Source organism: Scyliorhinus torazame, chromosome 4 (assembly GCF_047496885.1).
Source record: "Scyliorhinus torazame isolate Kashiwa2021f chromosome 4, sScyTor2.1, whole genome shotgun sequence".
Taxonomy (NCBI): Eukaryota; Metazoa; Chordata; class Chondrichthyes; order Carcharhiniformes; family Scyliorhinidae; genus Scyliorhinus; species Scyliorhinus torazame.
Genome location: NC_092710.1, coordinates 198,779,211 through 198,794,940, shown reverse-complemented (window position 1 = coordinate 198,794,940; position 15,730 = coordinate 198,779,211). Strand labels below are relative to the sequence as shown.

At 46.5% G+C, this 15,730-nt stretch overlaps 1 protein-coding gene across 1 annotated transcript in view; it reads left to right on the top strand.

Annotated features, from left to right (window-relative positions):
- The first annotated feature begins 4,041 nt into the window (after nt 1-4,041).
- Nucleotides 4,042-15,730, top strand: part of LOC140410683 (chloride intracellular channel protein 5-like) — a 211,692-nt gene continuing 200,003 nt past the window's right edge. The window contains exon 1 of the mRNA XM_072499083.1: nt 4,042-4,656. Within this exon, the coding sequence (XP_072355184.1) occupies nt 4,273-4,656 (384 nt within the window). The 5' untranslated portion in view covers nt 4,042-4,272. The remainder of the gene's footprint in view (nt 4,657-15,730) is intronic.

The window sequence follows — 15,730 nt, the reverse complement described above, 5'->3', positions numbered from 1 at the left end:
CAGCCAGGAAAATAGAAAGGGTGGTTGATGGGGATGGGAACTTGGTAGGGGAGTCGGCTGGGCTAAACAGGGCGTTCAGGGACTTTTGCAGCAGACTCTATCGCTCGGAAGCCCCACGGGGCCGGAGGGGATGAGACACCTTTTGGACGGACTGACCTTCCCAAGGGTGGGTAGGGAGCTGGTAGATGGGCTGGGGCCCCTGATTAGGGCTGAAGAAATAGTGGTGGGCTTGAAGGCAATGCAGTTGGGTAAGGCCCCGGGGCCAGACGGGTACCCGGTGGAGTTCTATAAAATGTTCTTGGGTATTTTAGGGCCGTTGCTGGTCAAGGTTTTCAATGAGGCGAGGGACAGAGGGGTGCTGCCCCCGACGATGTCACAGGCCACTATTTCGTTGATACTGAAGCGGGACAAGATCCTGGAGCTATGAGGGTCATACAGGCCGATCTCACTGCTTAATGTGGATGCCAAGTTGCTGGCCTAAATTTTGGCCTCCAGGATTGAAGATTGTGTGCCGGATGTGATTATGGAAGCTCAAACCGGGTTTGTCAAGGGCAGGCAGTTGGTGGCCAATATAAGAAGGCTGCTCAATGTGATCATGATGCCGCCGGAGAGTGGGGAGGTTGAGGTAGTTGTGGCAATGGATGCAGAAAAGGCGTTCGACCGGGTGGAGTGAGACTATCTATGGCAGGTGGTGGGACGGTTTGGGTTCGGTAGGGGCTTTATCGACTGGGTCAGGCTGTTGTACCAGGCCCCGGAGGCTAGTGTAAAGATGTATAGGATGACCTTGGACTATTTTAGACTGTACCGGGGGACAAGACGGGTGCCCCCTCTCCCCACTGTTGTTTGCGTTAGCTATTGAGCCGCTGGTAATTGCTCTGAGAGCTTCAAGGGGCTGGAAGGGGCTGATTCGGGGGAGGGGGGGTAACATAGAGTCTCATTGTATGCGGACGACCTGCTTTTATACGTATCGGATCCAGGGGCAGGGATGGGCAAAATTATGGCGGTTTTGGGGGAATTTGGCCGGTTTTCGGTGTATAAACTGAATATGACAAAAAGTGAGATGTTTGTAATCCAGGCAAGGGGTCAGGAGGGTCGGTTGAGGCAGCTGCCGTTCAGATTAGTAGGGGACAGTTTCAAGTGCTTAGGGATACAAGTGGCGCGCGACTGGGTCCGATTACACAAGTTGAACATGTCCCGGTTGGTTGAACAGAGGGGCGAGTTTCGGAGATCGGACGCGCTCGCGCTGTCGTTAGCTGGGAGAGTGCAAAATGATGGTCAAAATGATGGTCCTACCGAGATTTTTGTTCGTATTTCAGTGTCTCCCAATTTTCACCCCGCAGTCCTTTTTAAAGAGGGTTAATAAAATCATCCTTGGCTTTGTGTGGGTGGGTAGGTCCCTGCGAGTGAAGGGGGTGATGCTCGGGCGGAATCGGGGGGAGGGGGGGCTTGCGCTGCCGAATTTCAGTAATTGTTACTGGGCGGCTAACATAGCCATGATGGGGGGGTGGGTAGTGGGGGCGGGGTCGCTTTGGGAGCAGATGGAGGCGGCTTTGTGTGGGGGCACCAGTCTGGATAACCTCAGTCGGCACAGGAATTGAACCTATGCCGTTGGTGTCGCTCTGTATCACGAACCAGTCGTCCAGCCAACTGAGCGAACCAACTCCCATCAACGAAAATGAAACAGCCCTCTACAATTTTCTAGTTGTTCATATTGTATAAGCCGTTGTTCACAAGAGAAATGTGATAGAGAACATATGGAATCTTATCTCACATCCTGCTAGCGTAATTAGAGATATTATATGTTTATAGTCTGAAAAAACTCTTCAACAAATCTCAGAAAATAGTTGAGTAATGAGCAGCATGGGATAAAGGAGAACCCTGTAGATATGGTGTACTTGTACTTTGAGAAGGCATTTGGCAACGTGCCACATCAAAACTTACCACACAAAAGAAGAGTTCATGGTGTTGGGAGTAACATATTAGCATAGATAAGTTTGGTTTGCTAACAGGAAATAGAGAGAATGCTTAATTGTGGATATTTGATTGGCAAGATGTAATGATTGAAGTGCCACAGGGATCAATGCTAGAGCCTCAATGATATACAATCTATATCAACGATTTGGAGGAAGGGACCAAATATGTGGCGACTAAATGTTCTGATGGCATTAAGACAGGTAAGAGAGGAAATTTTGAAGAGAACAAAGAGTCTGTAAGTGGGCACAAAATTGGCTGGTGGAGTATAATGTAGGAAAAATGTGAACTTGTCCACTTTCGCGGCAAGAAAATCACATTATTTAAATGGATAGATTACAAAACTCTGTGGTGCAGGGGAGTCTGGATGTTCTGGTACACGAATCACCAAAGTTAGTGTGAAGATACACCAAGTTATTTGGAAGTCAAATCTAATATTATTGTTTATTGCAAGAGGAATTTGGAATTTAAAAACAGGGAAGTTTTACTAGTTACATAGGACATTGGTGAGATCACACCTAGAGTACTGTGTACAGGTTTGGCCTCCCTATTTGAGAAAGGAAATAATTGCATCAGAAGTAGTGCAGAGAAAGTTTACTTGACTGATTCCTGGGATGAATGTATTTTCCTCTGAGGAAAGATTGGACAGTTTAGGCCTGTGTCCATTGGAGTTTCGAAGGATGGGCTGATTTATTGAAACATACTTGACAGAATGGATGCTGAGAGGATGTTTCCCTTTATGAGAAAGACTAGTGAACTAGGAGACACTGTTTAAAAATTAGGGGTCTCCCACTTAGGATGGATATTAAGAGATTTTTTTTCTTTCAGTCCTTAGTCTGTGAAATTCTCTTCCTCAGAGAGTGGTGGAGACAGAGCCACAGAATATTTTAAGGCTGAGTTAGATAGATTCCTGACTTACTAGGGAGTCAAAATGTATATATAAGGAGTAATAGAGGACACAATCAAATCAACCACAATCTCATTGAATGACGGAGCAGGCTCAAGGGCTGAATGGCCTATCCCTGCTCGTAATTCGTATGGATAATGAAGATGTGTTATCACGTCTTCCGTATGGGATATAATAAATATTTACTTGAAATTTTGTCCAGTTTAGCATTAATCACGATGGTGCAGTCACAGAAATGTGAGACACAACCTATCTCTCACATAAATCATGCTCTGGGCAACAGTCCCTCTCTTTGCTCACTTTACCATCAACTTAAGTCCTAATCTTCGGAACTACTGAAAGCTCGCTGTCTCTGTTCCTCTCCCAGCTTTTTCAAAGAACCCATTAAACCCTAGCTTTTGGTAGTCCCCCTTAATCCCTGCCATTCTGACTCGGTCTCCACCATCATTGTGTCCATCTGTGAAGCACCATGGTGTATGTTGAAGGTAATGTTATGTTTTATATTGAAGGCATTTATAGCAATATGAGTTATTGCACCCCGGTGTAAATGTCCCCTTTCCAGCTTCAATTTTCTCCTGTCAATTGCATCTTAAAATTCACCCCTGCTCCCGCTTTTATAGAATCGTAGAATGGCTACAGGACAGGAGGAGATCGCCGGGCCATCGCGCCCCTGCTGGCTCTCTATAATTCCCACTCCCCTGCCCTTTTCTGTCAGCTGTCGGTCTCTTTTCATACTTTCTTTGCCTCTTTGATTTCCTTTTCCACTTCCTCTCTGAATTTTCCATATCTAGGAGAGATATCAACCTGATATCATTGTTTTTATTTTTGGGGGTGGGTTTTTCCTTCTCTGGCGGGGGGCATTCGCTCTTTCCTTCCGCCTCTGGAGGCGCCTCGTCCATTTAATCACCTTCAAAAGCGATTGAGCAAAGCAGCTGCCCAAAACGTTGTCAAACACCTCAGTGACCTGATCAAACAACCCTTCAAAACGCCTTGCGCACGATCAGGTTAACAATAATATATAGATAATGCTTAGAAAATAAATGTCCTTGTGGGAAGTTAACAGCTTACCCATTGGTGAGTTGTAAATCAGCAAGGTAGTTAATGATTTACTCAGAAAAATTTGGATCATATAAATATCATAATCTTTTTAGTGTTGCAAATGTTTCTGTAACTTGCACCGTTACAAGGTTTTATTTTTGTTCCATTTCATTTGGCAGTATTGCACGGACGGCTAACTTCTGGCTTTCCTTCTTTTTGGAAAGAGCGCGTCTCCAATAGCAACCAGTGCGCACCTCGTCCGCTCCACCTCTGCAAACATCCAGTCTGAGCCCTCAGCTCAGCCGCTAACCAGTGACAGGAGACCGGTCCCGGGGGCCAGCCGCCGGCGCACACCCATGGAGAACGGCCTGGGGGAAAACGTCTACGAAAGCCCCGCCGTGGAGCTGGCGGTGACTTACGGCACCTCCCTCCAGGTGGGCGAAGTGGAGCCGGAATACGACGAGGTGCCCCGCTCGCCCCCGTCCTCCTCCTCCCCCCGCTCCTCCTGCTCGTCGGCTGCTTCCAGCCGGGAGAGTGTGGAGCTCAGCGAGCAGCTGCAGCAGCAGAACGGCTCGGAGCAGGGCGAGCAGCCGGACAGCGGCATTTACCAAGAGGTGTTCCACAGCCCGGGGGTGCAGAGTGACAGCCAGAGCGCCGAGATCTACAGCAGGCACTTCAACGGCAGCCCGCGTGAAAGCGGCGAGGATCACCAGCAGTTCGAGATTTCTCTGTATGTCAAGGTAAGAAGTAGTCTGGCCAGTGCTGTGGAACAGCACAAAAGTCATCCACACCCCCCCTTCCCCTTCCCATAAGTTCACAACTTCAAAACATTTGCTCCTGAAATGTTCTTCGTGTTGAAAATAGCAACTTCCAGGCTAATAAAGTCACCAGAATTCCCAATTGACCACGCCCCCCCCTCCCTCCGCCCGAACGCACCCGGAGACACCGGGGAGCAAAGTTCCCAACTTGTTGGGGTTTAGGTTTTTTACTGGAGGTGGTGGTTTTGTATAAAGAGTGCGATTCTCCTGCAGCTGGAACCTCCTCGCTTCATCCCCCCGGCGGGTAAACAGGAGCCCCTCACACCATGCTACAACCAAACCCAGAAACTTAATAACAAACACGCTTCAGTAACTCCTAAATCTGCACCTTTTTCAGCATAAATATATATAGTCGTGTCTCGGAAGCTGAAAGTATCAATGTTCCCGCACCTTTAACAGCCTTGTGAATTCAAAACGTGAATGTAAATAAAATAAATTACATTTCGGGCAACTCCTGCCACGAACTTTAGTGAATCTATTCAAACCACGTCTAATACATTGTTTAAATCACTCAGATTTAAATGCACCTCGGTGATATTTTCTTCTCAAAACATTGTTGCAGAACAAAATCAAATTGTAAACATTTTTTTAAACGGGTGCAGTACAGGGTTGATCAACATTGCTGCTACCTGACACAGGTAAAGTCGCCATAGTCCCAGGTGACATGGGGCTGCTTTCCCCTTTTGAGGGGGAGAGCTGACTGGTGCTGGTTGAACTTGAGAATCACCACACCTGAGGCGAGGGGCATGGTTGCGAAAGCCACGGATGGTTCATGACCCAAATGACAGTGTGTATCCATAGGTGCAGGTACTCGCTGTTATGCTGGGCAGCCACGTTACAATTGAGGGGGAGGATTTGTACAGCTCTGTACACTTGCGGTTAAATGGATTAACAGCTGACTGTGCTTTTGATACTGAGAACTTTGCCAACTATAAAAGGTGACCGTCAGCACTTAAAATGGTGATAATAGAATGACAGTCTTGGTCACCTTTGTTCAAATTTATACGTTCAAGTTGTACTGCATTTACTGTGCTATGCTGTTGCAGTGCATGTGTTGCATTATCTTGCAACTGTAAACATGAACTATATCTCATTGCATGTACATAAAGCTGGATGCCACTGTGCATAAAATGAGATATACTGCTCCTGTACACTAGATTCAGCTACGCATCATTTTCAAATGCAACCAGTCCTGATAAGGGTTGAATGCAAATCACCAGTGTGACTGGGATAATCAGTGTTAAGACAGTTAATCTCTGCTTAAGGCTATCAATTTTTTTAATAGATTACTTTTGGTGTGTGTGCAATTGATTACATTGAAATTTATTTTCTACTCTTTAAAAGGAAAAACCTGTGGTGAGCACTGCTGCCTCACAGCAGCAGGGACCCGGGTTTGATTCCAGCCTTGAGCGACTATCTATCTGATTGGAGACTGCACATTCTCCCGGTGTCTGTGTAGGTTTCCTCTGGGCGCTCCAGTTTCCTCCCGCAGCCCAGGGATGTGCAGGTTAGGTGGATTGGCACGTGGTTACAGGGTTAGGGCTTGGGCCTACATGGAGTGCTCTTTTGGAGAGTCAGTACAGACTCGATGGATGAATGGCATCCTCCCATACAGTAGGGATTCTATGAACCAACCAGTCGAGAGTTCAGTGATGTAATTACACCATACAATACATAGAATCTGTACAGTACAGAAAGAGGCCATTCAGCCCATCGAGTCTACAACGACTCTTCAAATGAGCATTCTACCCATGCCCACTCGCTGCTATCCCTGTAACCCCACAACCTAAGCTGCAGATCCCAATGATATCACTGTCTGTATTTGGAACAGATATAACACAAGTGCTAAATGAGTTTGATGATGACTTTTATTTATATAGTGCATTTAATGTAATAAAACATCGGGTGGCATGGTAGCACAGTGGTTAGCACTGCTGCCTACGGCGCTGAGGGCCTGGGTTCAAATCCTGGCCCTGGGTCACTGTCCGTGTGGCGTTTTCATCCTCCCCGTGTTTGCGTGGGTTTCACCACCACAACCCTGAGCAATTGTGGCAGCGTGGTAGAACAAGTGGCTAGTACTGTGGCTTCACAGCGCCAGGGTCCCAGGTTCGATTCCCCGCTGGGACACTGTGCGGAGTCTGCACATTCTCCCCGTGTCTGCGTGGGTTTTCTCCGGGTGCTCCGGTTTCCTTCCACAGTCCAAAGAGATGCAGGTTAGGTGGATTGGCCATGCTAAATTGCCCTTCGTGTCCAAAAAGGATAGGAGGGGTTATTGGGTTACGGGGACAGGGAGGAAGTGAGGGCTTAAGTGGGTCGGTGCAGACTCGATGGGCCAAATGGCCTCCTTCTGCACTGCATGTTCTATGTTCTAACCCAAAGATGTGCAGGGTAGGTGGATTGGCCATGCTAAATTGTCCCTTAATTGGAAAAAAATAATTGGGTACTCTAAATTTATTTTTAAAAATATAATAAAACATTATAGTGTGCTTCACAGGTGAGTCACAAAACAAAATTTAACAATGAGCTGCGTAAAGAAATATTGGGACACATGTGGAAAATTACCCAGGTATGTCCTGTCCACAAAAAGCAGGACAAATCCAATTCAGCCACTAACTGTGCCATCAGTTTAGTCTTGATCATCAGCAAACTGATGGAAGATGTCATCGACAGTGCTATCAGGTGGGACTTCTAGGAATAATCTGCTCCCTGACTCTCAGTTTGGGTTCTGCTAGGGTCACTCCGCCCTGACTTAGCCTTGGTCCAGATATGGATAAAAGAGCTGAACTCCAGCAGTGAGGTGAGAGTGACTGCACTTGACATCAAGGCAGCATTTGATCGAGTGTGGCATCAAGGAGCCCTGGATAAACTGAAGTCAATGGGAATCTGGGGCGAAACTCTCCACTGTTTGTCATACCTGGCATAAAGGAAGATGGTTGTGGCTGTTGGAGGTCAGTCATCTCAGTTATGGTATGTTGCTGCAGGAGTTCCTCGAGGTAGTGGCCTAGGCCCAACCATTTTCAGAACTGGTGATATGAAATATCAGGAAATGTCTCAAGGTCCTCCACACATTATTCTATAGTACTGTATTATTTGTGCCTTTTCCTCTTCTGTGGGAATTCCAAAGAATCCAGAGATAGGAATATAGGAGCAGGAATAGACCATTCATCATACGATCATGGCTGATCATTCACTTCAATGCCTTTTTCCCCACATTACCCTCATATCTCTTTATGCCATTAATATTTAGAAATCTGTCAATCTCTGCTTTAAACATACCCGATGACCATGCTTTTTCAGCCTTCTGTGGTAGAGAATTGCAAAGATCCACAACCCTCTGAGTAAAACAAACTCTCCTAATCTCGGTCCTAAGTGGTTTCACCCTTATTTTGGAATTGCTTTTCTGGTTCCAGACTCCCCAACTAAGGGAAAAATCTTGCCTGTATCCACCCTGTCTATCCCTTTAATTATTTTGTAGGATTCAATGAGATCACCTCATTATTCGAAACGCGAGAGAATCCAGGCCCAGTTTTCCCAATCGCTCTTCATAGGATAGGCACGCCATCCTGGGAACAGGTCTGGTGACTGGTTATGCCACAGCTGTTTCTTTGTGTACAGTACTGGTCACCACATTACAGGCAGGACATAATTGCTCTGGTGGGAGTTGAGAGGAGATTTACAAGAATGTTGCCAGGGCTCTAAAACTTGCAGCTATGAGGAAAGATTGAATAGGGGTGTTGATCTCCTTGGAACAGAGGAGGCTGAGGGGTAACTTAAATTAGGTGTACAGGATTATGAGGGGTTTAGATAGAGTAGACAGGAATGCCCTGTTTCCCCCACTGGAGTGGTCAATTGCCAGGGGCACAGATTTCAGGTGATTGAACAGTTAGAGGGGAGATGAGGAAAATGGTCTTCACCTGGAAGATGGTAGGTGTCTGGAATTCACTGCTGGGTTTGGTGGTGAAGGCAGAATCCTTCAAATAATTTAAAAGGTATCTTGATCTGCACCTGAAGTGCTGTAAACTGCAAGGCTACACCCAGGTCCTGGAAGGTTACAATGGGTAGCTAGGTTTTAATTTTTCAGCATGTGCAGACATGATGACTTGAATGGCCTCTTTCTGTGCCATTATTTCTTTTGTTTTCTTCTGAAGTGTGACAACAGCCTTTAGCACTTCGCTTAAGTGGCTAACATTCCACATGGAAGTGAGTAGCAGCAAGCTATTTGAAAAGAGTTCATCATTGGTCTAATCCTTTTCTCACCCTTAATCCACATGTTCACTTTTCAACAGTGCTCACTGGAAAGCTGTACAGGAGTAGATTTCCATACTTTTTGGGTTCCCTTCCAAGTTGAAGACATTGGACTCAATTGTAAAGTTTTAATTGTGCTATGATCTTGGTGGAGTCCAGTAATATTTAATGTGAAAATTGAACTACCAGTTATTAATTGAAAGAATTACATCACAAGGGTTTCACGTTTTAAACAAATTATTTTACTGTATAAGAATTAAAGAGAAAGAAAAGTACTAACTTAAAGAATAAGTGTTTATTTATAAAATATTGTGTTAAGTTCAAATTTTCAACATGACACCTCCGTTCTAGTGTTATTTCCACCCAAGAGTTCCACTGTACTCTACAGTCTACAGGATCTTGAGGGTTGCTTTACTTGGTACAAAACCAAAGTGTGGCAAAGCTCTCAGAGATTCAGTTTGATTCTCCCAAGTACTTCTATTCTGCAAGGTATGCGTTTTCTTGGGGTCCTTCCCACAGCATCTGGCTCGACATCTCTCCGCTAAGCAACTCATGATTGTGGATTTTGCAGCTCAGTCATTGGCCTTGTAGCTTTCTTGCTCAGTCAACACTCACGGTTTCTAATAACCCTTTGCTGCTGGGTCAACAGCTCCTGACAGATTTCTCTCTCTGTTTATTCCAAAGCTGCTTCCAGGCTCCAACTGCAAATGCCTGTTTCTATGAATAATCACACGGATAAACCTCAAACAGTTTTTCTCATGGTACTTCATACACTTTGAAAAGTAGTTTATAAGAACTAATTTATTTAGTGCAGAAACAATCCAAAGGACAGTTGCAAAAAAAACCACATTAATGGCATTTATTCTTTACCAGTTAATTTATTCTGAAAGTTATATTTTCAAGTGACTGTAACTTTAGACCCGATGAAGGGTTATGCCTGTAATGTTAACTTGCCACTCCTCTCCAGCATGTTCTGCTTGTTTCAAGTTTCCAGAATCTACAGTATTTTGCTTTATGCGGCTTTAAACCTGTCTAGCTAAAAATGTTTCAAGACTGTGATTTGGATGAGCTTGCATTGCACTTATGAAATCTCTTGCTGTTCATTAACAGCCTCATCAGTCAGCTGGTTAACAATTAATTAAAATGTTTTATTTTGAAAGGCGAGCATAATTTATTTTTTCTTTTGCTCTCAGGAACAAGCTTTTCCCTTTGGTGGAGGGGTCAATGACCAGGCGGAATAGATTTAAGATAACGGGTAAGAGGTTTAGAGGGGATGTGAGGAAAAACCTTTTTATCCAGAGGGTGGTAGGAGTTTGGATCTCACTGCCTGAAATGGTGGTGGAGGCAGAGACCCTCGTGACATTTAAATAAGTATTTGGATGTGCACTTGCGACGACAGGGCATACAAAGCTATGGGCCAAGTGCTGGAAAATGGAGTAGAATGGTTAGGTGGCTGTTTTTGACTGGCGCAGACACGATGGGCTGAAGGGCCATTTCTGTGCTCTATGACTTCTCAGCAGTTCATTTCCTACATTTGATCAAGCAGAACTTTTTGTATAATGCTATTCTTGGCTAGCCAGTAATTGACATGTTGTAAGATACCTGTAGGGTGTTCAAATTTCAGCCATAGATCCTACACAACTGTGACCTATGATCTACAAAGCCCCCCAAAAAGTGGCACAATTTGTGTTTCTAGTTTGCTAATTTATTTGAATTTAGCACACATGAAAATTTCGAAAGGGTTTTTTAATGCAAACAGCTAACTGCTCACTACACATGGAGCTGCTTGATAATGCACCGAAAAGGATCATGCAGGTAAACACTTGGGCAGGTTGACGCACTAAACCTAATCCGAAATCCAAAAAACAACACCCTGTATTTCTGAAAGACATCTTATTCTGGTAATAAAACAATGGATATCAAGCAATCGGTAAAAGGAAAAAAACTCAAAAAATTGAGATGTGGTCAAACAGAACATATCCCTAAAACTCAGATCTCCGTAGTGTTGGGTGCCAGTGTCACTTTGTGCCACGGTAAATGCTTTATATATATTTGAGCACAAACCTGTGCTCATACTTTTAATGTTTGTTCCACTGAAACTTTGAACTTTTGCTGGAAACTGGACATCACTAATTAGGTTTTTGTATGCATTTCTTTGTTTTGGATAGCTGATACTCCCAAATCCCTCTTTAGAAGATTTCAGTGATTAGAGTCAACGAGAATTTGCATTAAAAATGCCCAAAGGTGTGGCAATATAAGGGAAATGGACCAAAGGAAAGATTAGGATAAGTGACCAAACGCTTCGCAAAGCAGGTAGGAATTGAAGAGGAAAGGGAGGTAACGAGATAGGAGGTGGTGACAGAAAGCAGGATAGTGCACTATCACTGTTATTTTGGTCAACTGGAATATACATGTCATGGGTGACAGAACAGTAAGTTGTAGAGCTTCAGAATAATTGCATCAGGTATGAAATAAGGGTTTCAATTTCATATGGGGAACAGGCAGGTGATGTTAAGAGATGAAAATAGGTGGTCATTTGATGGAGGAATATGAGGTGGAAATTCAGCTTTAGAACATGGAGATTGTGAAAAGCCTGGTTCAGCAGGTGTTCTGTCAGGGAGAAGATGGCTTTGGTGGGAAGGGTAGAGAGTTTCAGCTGAGGAGCTGACAACAATGGATTTGGTTTTCTATATGTTTAGATGGAGGGAAGTATGACTTATCCAAGACTGGATAATGAAGAAGCATTTTGTGAGCAAGGCAGAACTGGGTGTTATTAGCATACATGTGGATGCTGAGCACATGTCTAAAGATGGTGTTGCTAAGAGGAGGAATGTAGATGAGGCAGAGAAATGATGAAGGATAGATCCTTGAGGGATTCTAGTGATATTGTTGGAACAGGAAGCGAAGCCATTGCTGAAATAAGTGCAATAAATGAAGGACAGATTGAAGCTGAATAAAGGTGGACATGTGTTGGTGGTGGATCATATGGCTGACAGAGTTGCAAGCTGCAGAGAGATAGAGGAGGAATAATCAATCCTTATTACAGTCAGAGAATTTTGTATGTGTTTTTAGCTAGGACATTTTTGGCACTTTTGGAGGGCTGAAATTTGCCTTGAGGTAAAGAGAGTTTCAGATGAAATGGGCACAGACTTGGGAGATGAAAGTATCACTCAAGGATCTTGGAGAAATAAGGGAGGTCGGAGATGTGGTAGTAATTCACGAAGTCAGAAGTGTTGAGGTTGATCTTTTCAAAGGGTTTAAAGGCACTCATTTTGGGCAAGCCAAGTACTGTGGAAGCACCAAGTAGAATAATCTCTTGCATTATTTGTCCGATCATGTTATTTCACTCTAAGATGCTCAATATTCAATTCACAGAACACCAGTTTTATAGCTACATCAGCTGCGAATGGAGGCTGCGAAGGGAGAAAACAAAGGGAAAAATTAACACCGAAACAAATAAAAGTAGTAGTTTGTAGTATGCCAATGGTTTTCCTCCAAAGGAGACCCATGTGAATTCCACATTTCCATGCTTTAAGCTGTAAACTCTGCTGCTTGGTAACCAGAAATCAGCTCCACACAGGCAGGGTTGATTAGCTTGTACTTTGGACAGTGCTTGCAACTGCCTCACAGCTCACCATTAAATAGCCTGCATTAGATCAGAATTTGAGAAAAAATGGGTATCAAAGTTCAGCTCGAGATTGCAAACTCAGAACATACTTTGTTTGCAAATTGCAGAAAGAGTCAAGACTGACATGTGGTTTTTGATTCTACATTTGGATTTATGATGGTCCACTGAAAGCAGCGAAACATGTACCTTGAGCATTTTATTCCCATCAGAACTTGAGTTTTATTATCCATTTACCCTGAAATATGACTATTGTGCAACTCAAATGGTGCATTTATTGTGGGCTATAAGGAGCATATCCACCCAACCAAATGTTCTTTCAGTGATATCCAGATTGTTTATTTTAATTGCTAAAGGACTTGGCCCACATTCGGGGCGTGATTTCCCGGGTGCTTCCCGATGGCCGAGCCTGGCTGCTCCCCACTAACAAGGTGGAGCTGCTCATAAACGCTCCCTCCTAACACCCTCCAGGCAGCCCACAAGCTACGCCACTACGTAGACCTGCTCCATGTTTCGGGGATGCTGACCTGGCCAGGCTTCTGGACACCGTGGAGGCATGACGGGACTCTCTGCTTCCCCGAGGGGGTTAGAGGACCACCCACAGGGCCTCTAATGCTACCTGGGGGAAGTGCAGGAAGGAGACCAGTGACTTCTACCAGGTTGAAACCGGCCCCCTGGCACCAGTCCCGCCTGCCACTATCCTAGCCCCCAATGAGTCAGCGGCTGGCACCTCACACCCTCCAGCATAATACCACCGTGCCTGTGCCCTGGCATCCACCAGCACAACCCATCCATGTGTGAGATGGATGCCCACACAGTTGTTGATGCACATCAGGTGGAGGCAGGAACATTCAAGGAAGTCAGCAGTTGGAGGTCTACTGGATCCCAGGACCCAGCTGAGGCCCAGCCAGATGCCAAATCTCTGGGCAAGGTTGTCCCAGAGCTGATGCAGGCAGATGCGAGGAGACCGCCATAAGGTTCAGGAGGGGATGCCAGCGACATTCCGGCTTGTGCTTAGCCGATTGGGGGGTTCCAAAGGCTACGGGAGCAAGAGATGTTACCGGCAATGAGTGGTACTGAGGCCAATACTGCTGTGGTGGTGACCGCCGTGGAAAGCGTGCAGTACAACATCATGTCTTGAGTGATGGTGTCTAAGGTGTGGCTCAGTCAGTGGCAACCATGCTTGAGGGTCTCGACAGCATACCCCAGTCGCTGGGGGACATGTCACAGGTGCAGGTGACATTGGCGTGGCCCAGTCGCGGAGGAGCATTACTGAGATTGTCAGTACCATGGTGCAGACAATGGGGAGCTGCCAGGGACGGATGATGCAGGGCCCTTTGGAATTTACTCCAGCTGCCACTCTGTCCCATGGAGTCACCCAAGGCCCCACAGACACCGTCCGAGAGGAGGGAGTGCTGGACCCCAACCTGGTGTCTTCCACCAGGGAGATGAATGATGGTGGTCTCCAGTTCCTCTGAACCCCCTCCCCTCCTGACACCGGCACGTCTCAAAGTCAATAATAACCGCGTATTGTCGCAAGTAGAATAGGGCGACATGGCGACACCAGTGTCACCAGTAAAGCGGCCAGGACCCCATCGGTAGCTAAGGACAATTAGGGTTTTAAAACCTGTTACCCCGATACATGCAAAGCCTCTGCCACATTATTCCTCACAACGGCCAGCCTGCACCCACATTCGCTGTTGCCCCCTGCTCCCCAGGCACAGTACTCCTAGATCAGGAGCCTCCAATGCACACCATGTGAAGGTGATGGGTGTGAGTGTGTTGTCAGCAGAAAGACAAGAGGAGTGGGGAAATGGGTGAGGGTCATCAATGGGGAAAAGGGGGTCGGGGTGGATGGGCGGAGGATGGGAGAACTGAGATGATGTAGTGAAGTGGGGGATTGGGGGGGTGGAAGAGGGCATGCTATGATGGACGAACCCCATTGTATGAGAAGTGGATGAGAATCAGGACCTCTCTGGCCATCTGGACATTCCGTCTGTGACACCTAACGCCACCTGTCCTCCTTCGCCCCGCTGCTCCTGTGGATCCTCCCTGGGCTCGCCCTTTAGCCCCTCCTGGTCTGGCCCGTCCTTATTCTCCCTGCTGAAGTCATATGACCATCCTCCTCTTCTAGCACATCGCCCCACTGCTGTGCCAGGTTGTGGACAGCACAGCAGACCACCACAAAGCAGGCGACCCTGTGGGTGTACTGCAGTGCATTAACAAAGCGGTTCAGGCATAGGAACCTCATTTTCAGCAGTCCAAAGTACTGGGAAGCGTGCACACACGTGCATGATCCGAAGATGGTGGTCACACACTAGTTGAACCTTCAGCGAGTGGAACCCCTCCATGTTAATGGAAGGCGCTCCCTGGTGTACGCAAGGCGACATGTGTGTCAACAATTCCCCCTGGACCTGGGGCATCCTGGTGATGGAGGAGAATCCTGCAGCCAGTCATCTTGATGGATTTGGTCAAGCTCAAAGTTTATATAGTCAGCTGCCCCAGCTTGAGCCCTGGAAGGAACCAGTAGCATAAAGTTTCAGGTCTGCGGTGACCTTCACCGCCATTGGGAGAGGGTATCCTCCATGGGTGTAAAGTCCACGGGATAAGGCACAGGTGCCGCACTGTTTCCTTGTTGAGACGAAGCTTCCTGTGTTGTCCGTCATCTCATTGAAAGATGAATGACGCCTGTGCACCTCGGGCCTCCCCCTCTGGGTCTCTCCCTGGCCTAATGGATGGCCGGGTCTCCAGGGTATGCAGCGGTCCCCTGCACATGGGGAGCCGCCTCGAGCCTGCGTCGACACGGCTGCTGCATTCTCTGGCGTCTGGCCACCTGGGCTGCCACCAGCACTGCGAGGGCTGCTGCTGCTGCAGCTGTGTGATCGACAACACCATCCATATTGTTATATCTGTAAGGAGTCTGAGAGGGAAGAGAGACAAACAATCAATTACTGCTTCTCCACTGGACCCTCAAATCTCCCAAGCCTCCCTCAGTCGTGTGTTTCCTGCATTCTCTGAGTGCAATCCACTGAACCGATTCTGCTGGGGGACCCTACCCTGCGCAATCACCCCCGGCCACATCAGCAGCACCAAGACTCCAGACCCCTGCCAGGCAAATTAGGGGAA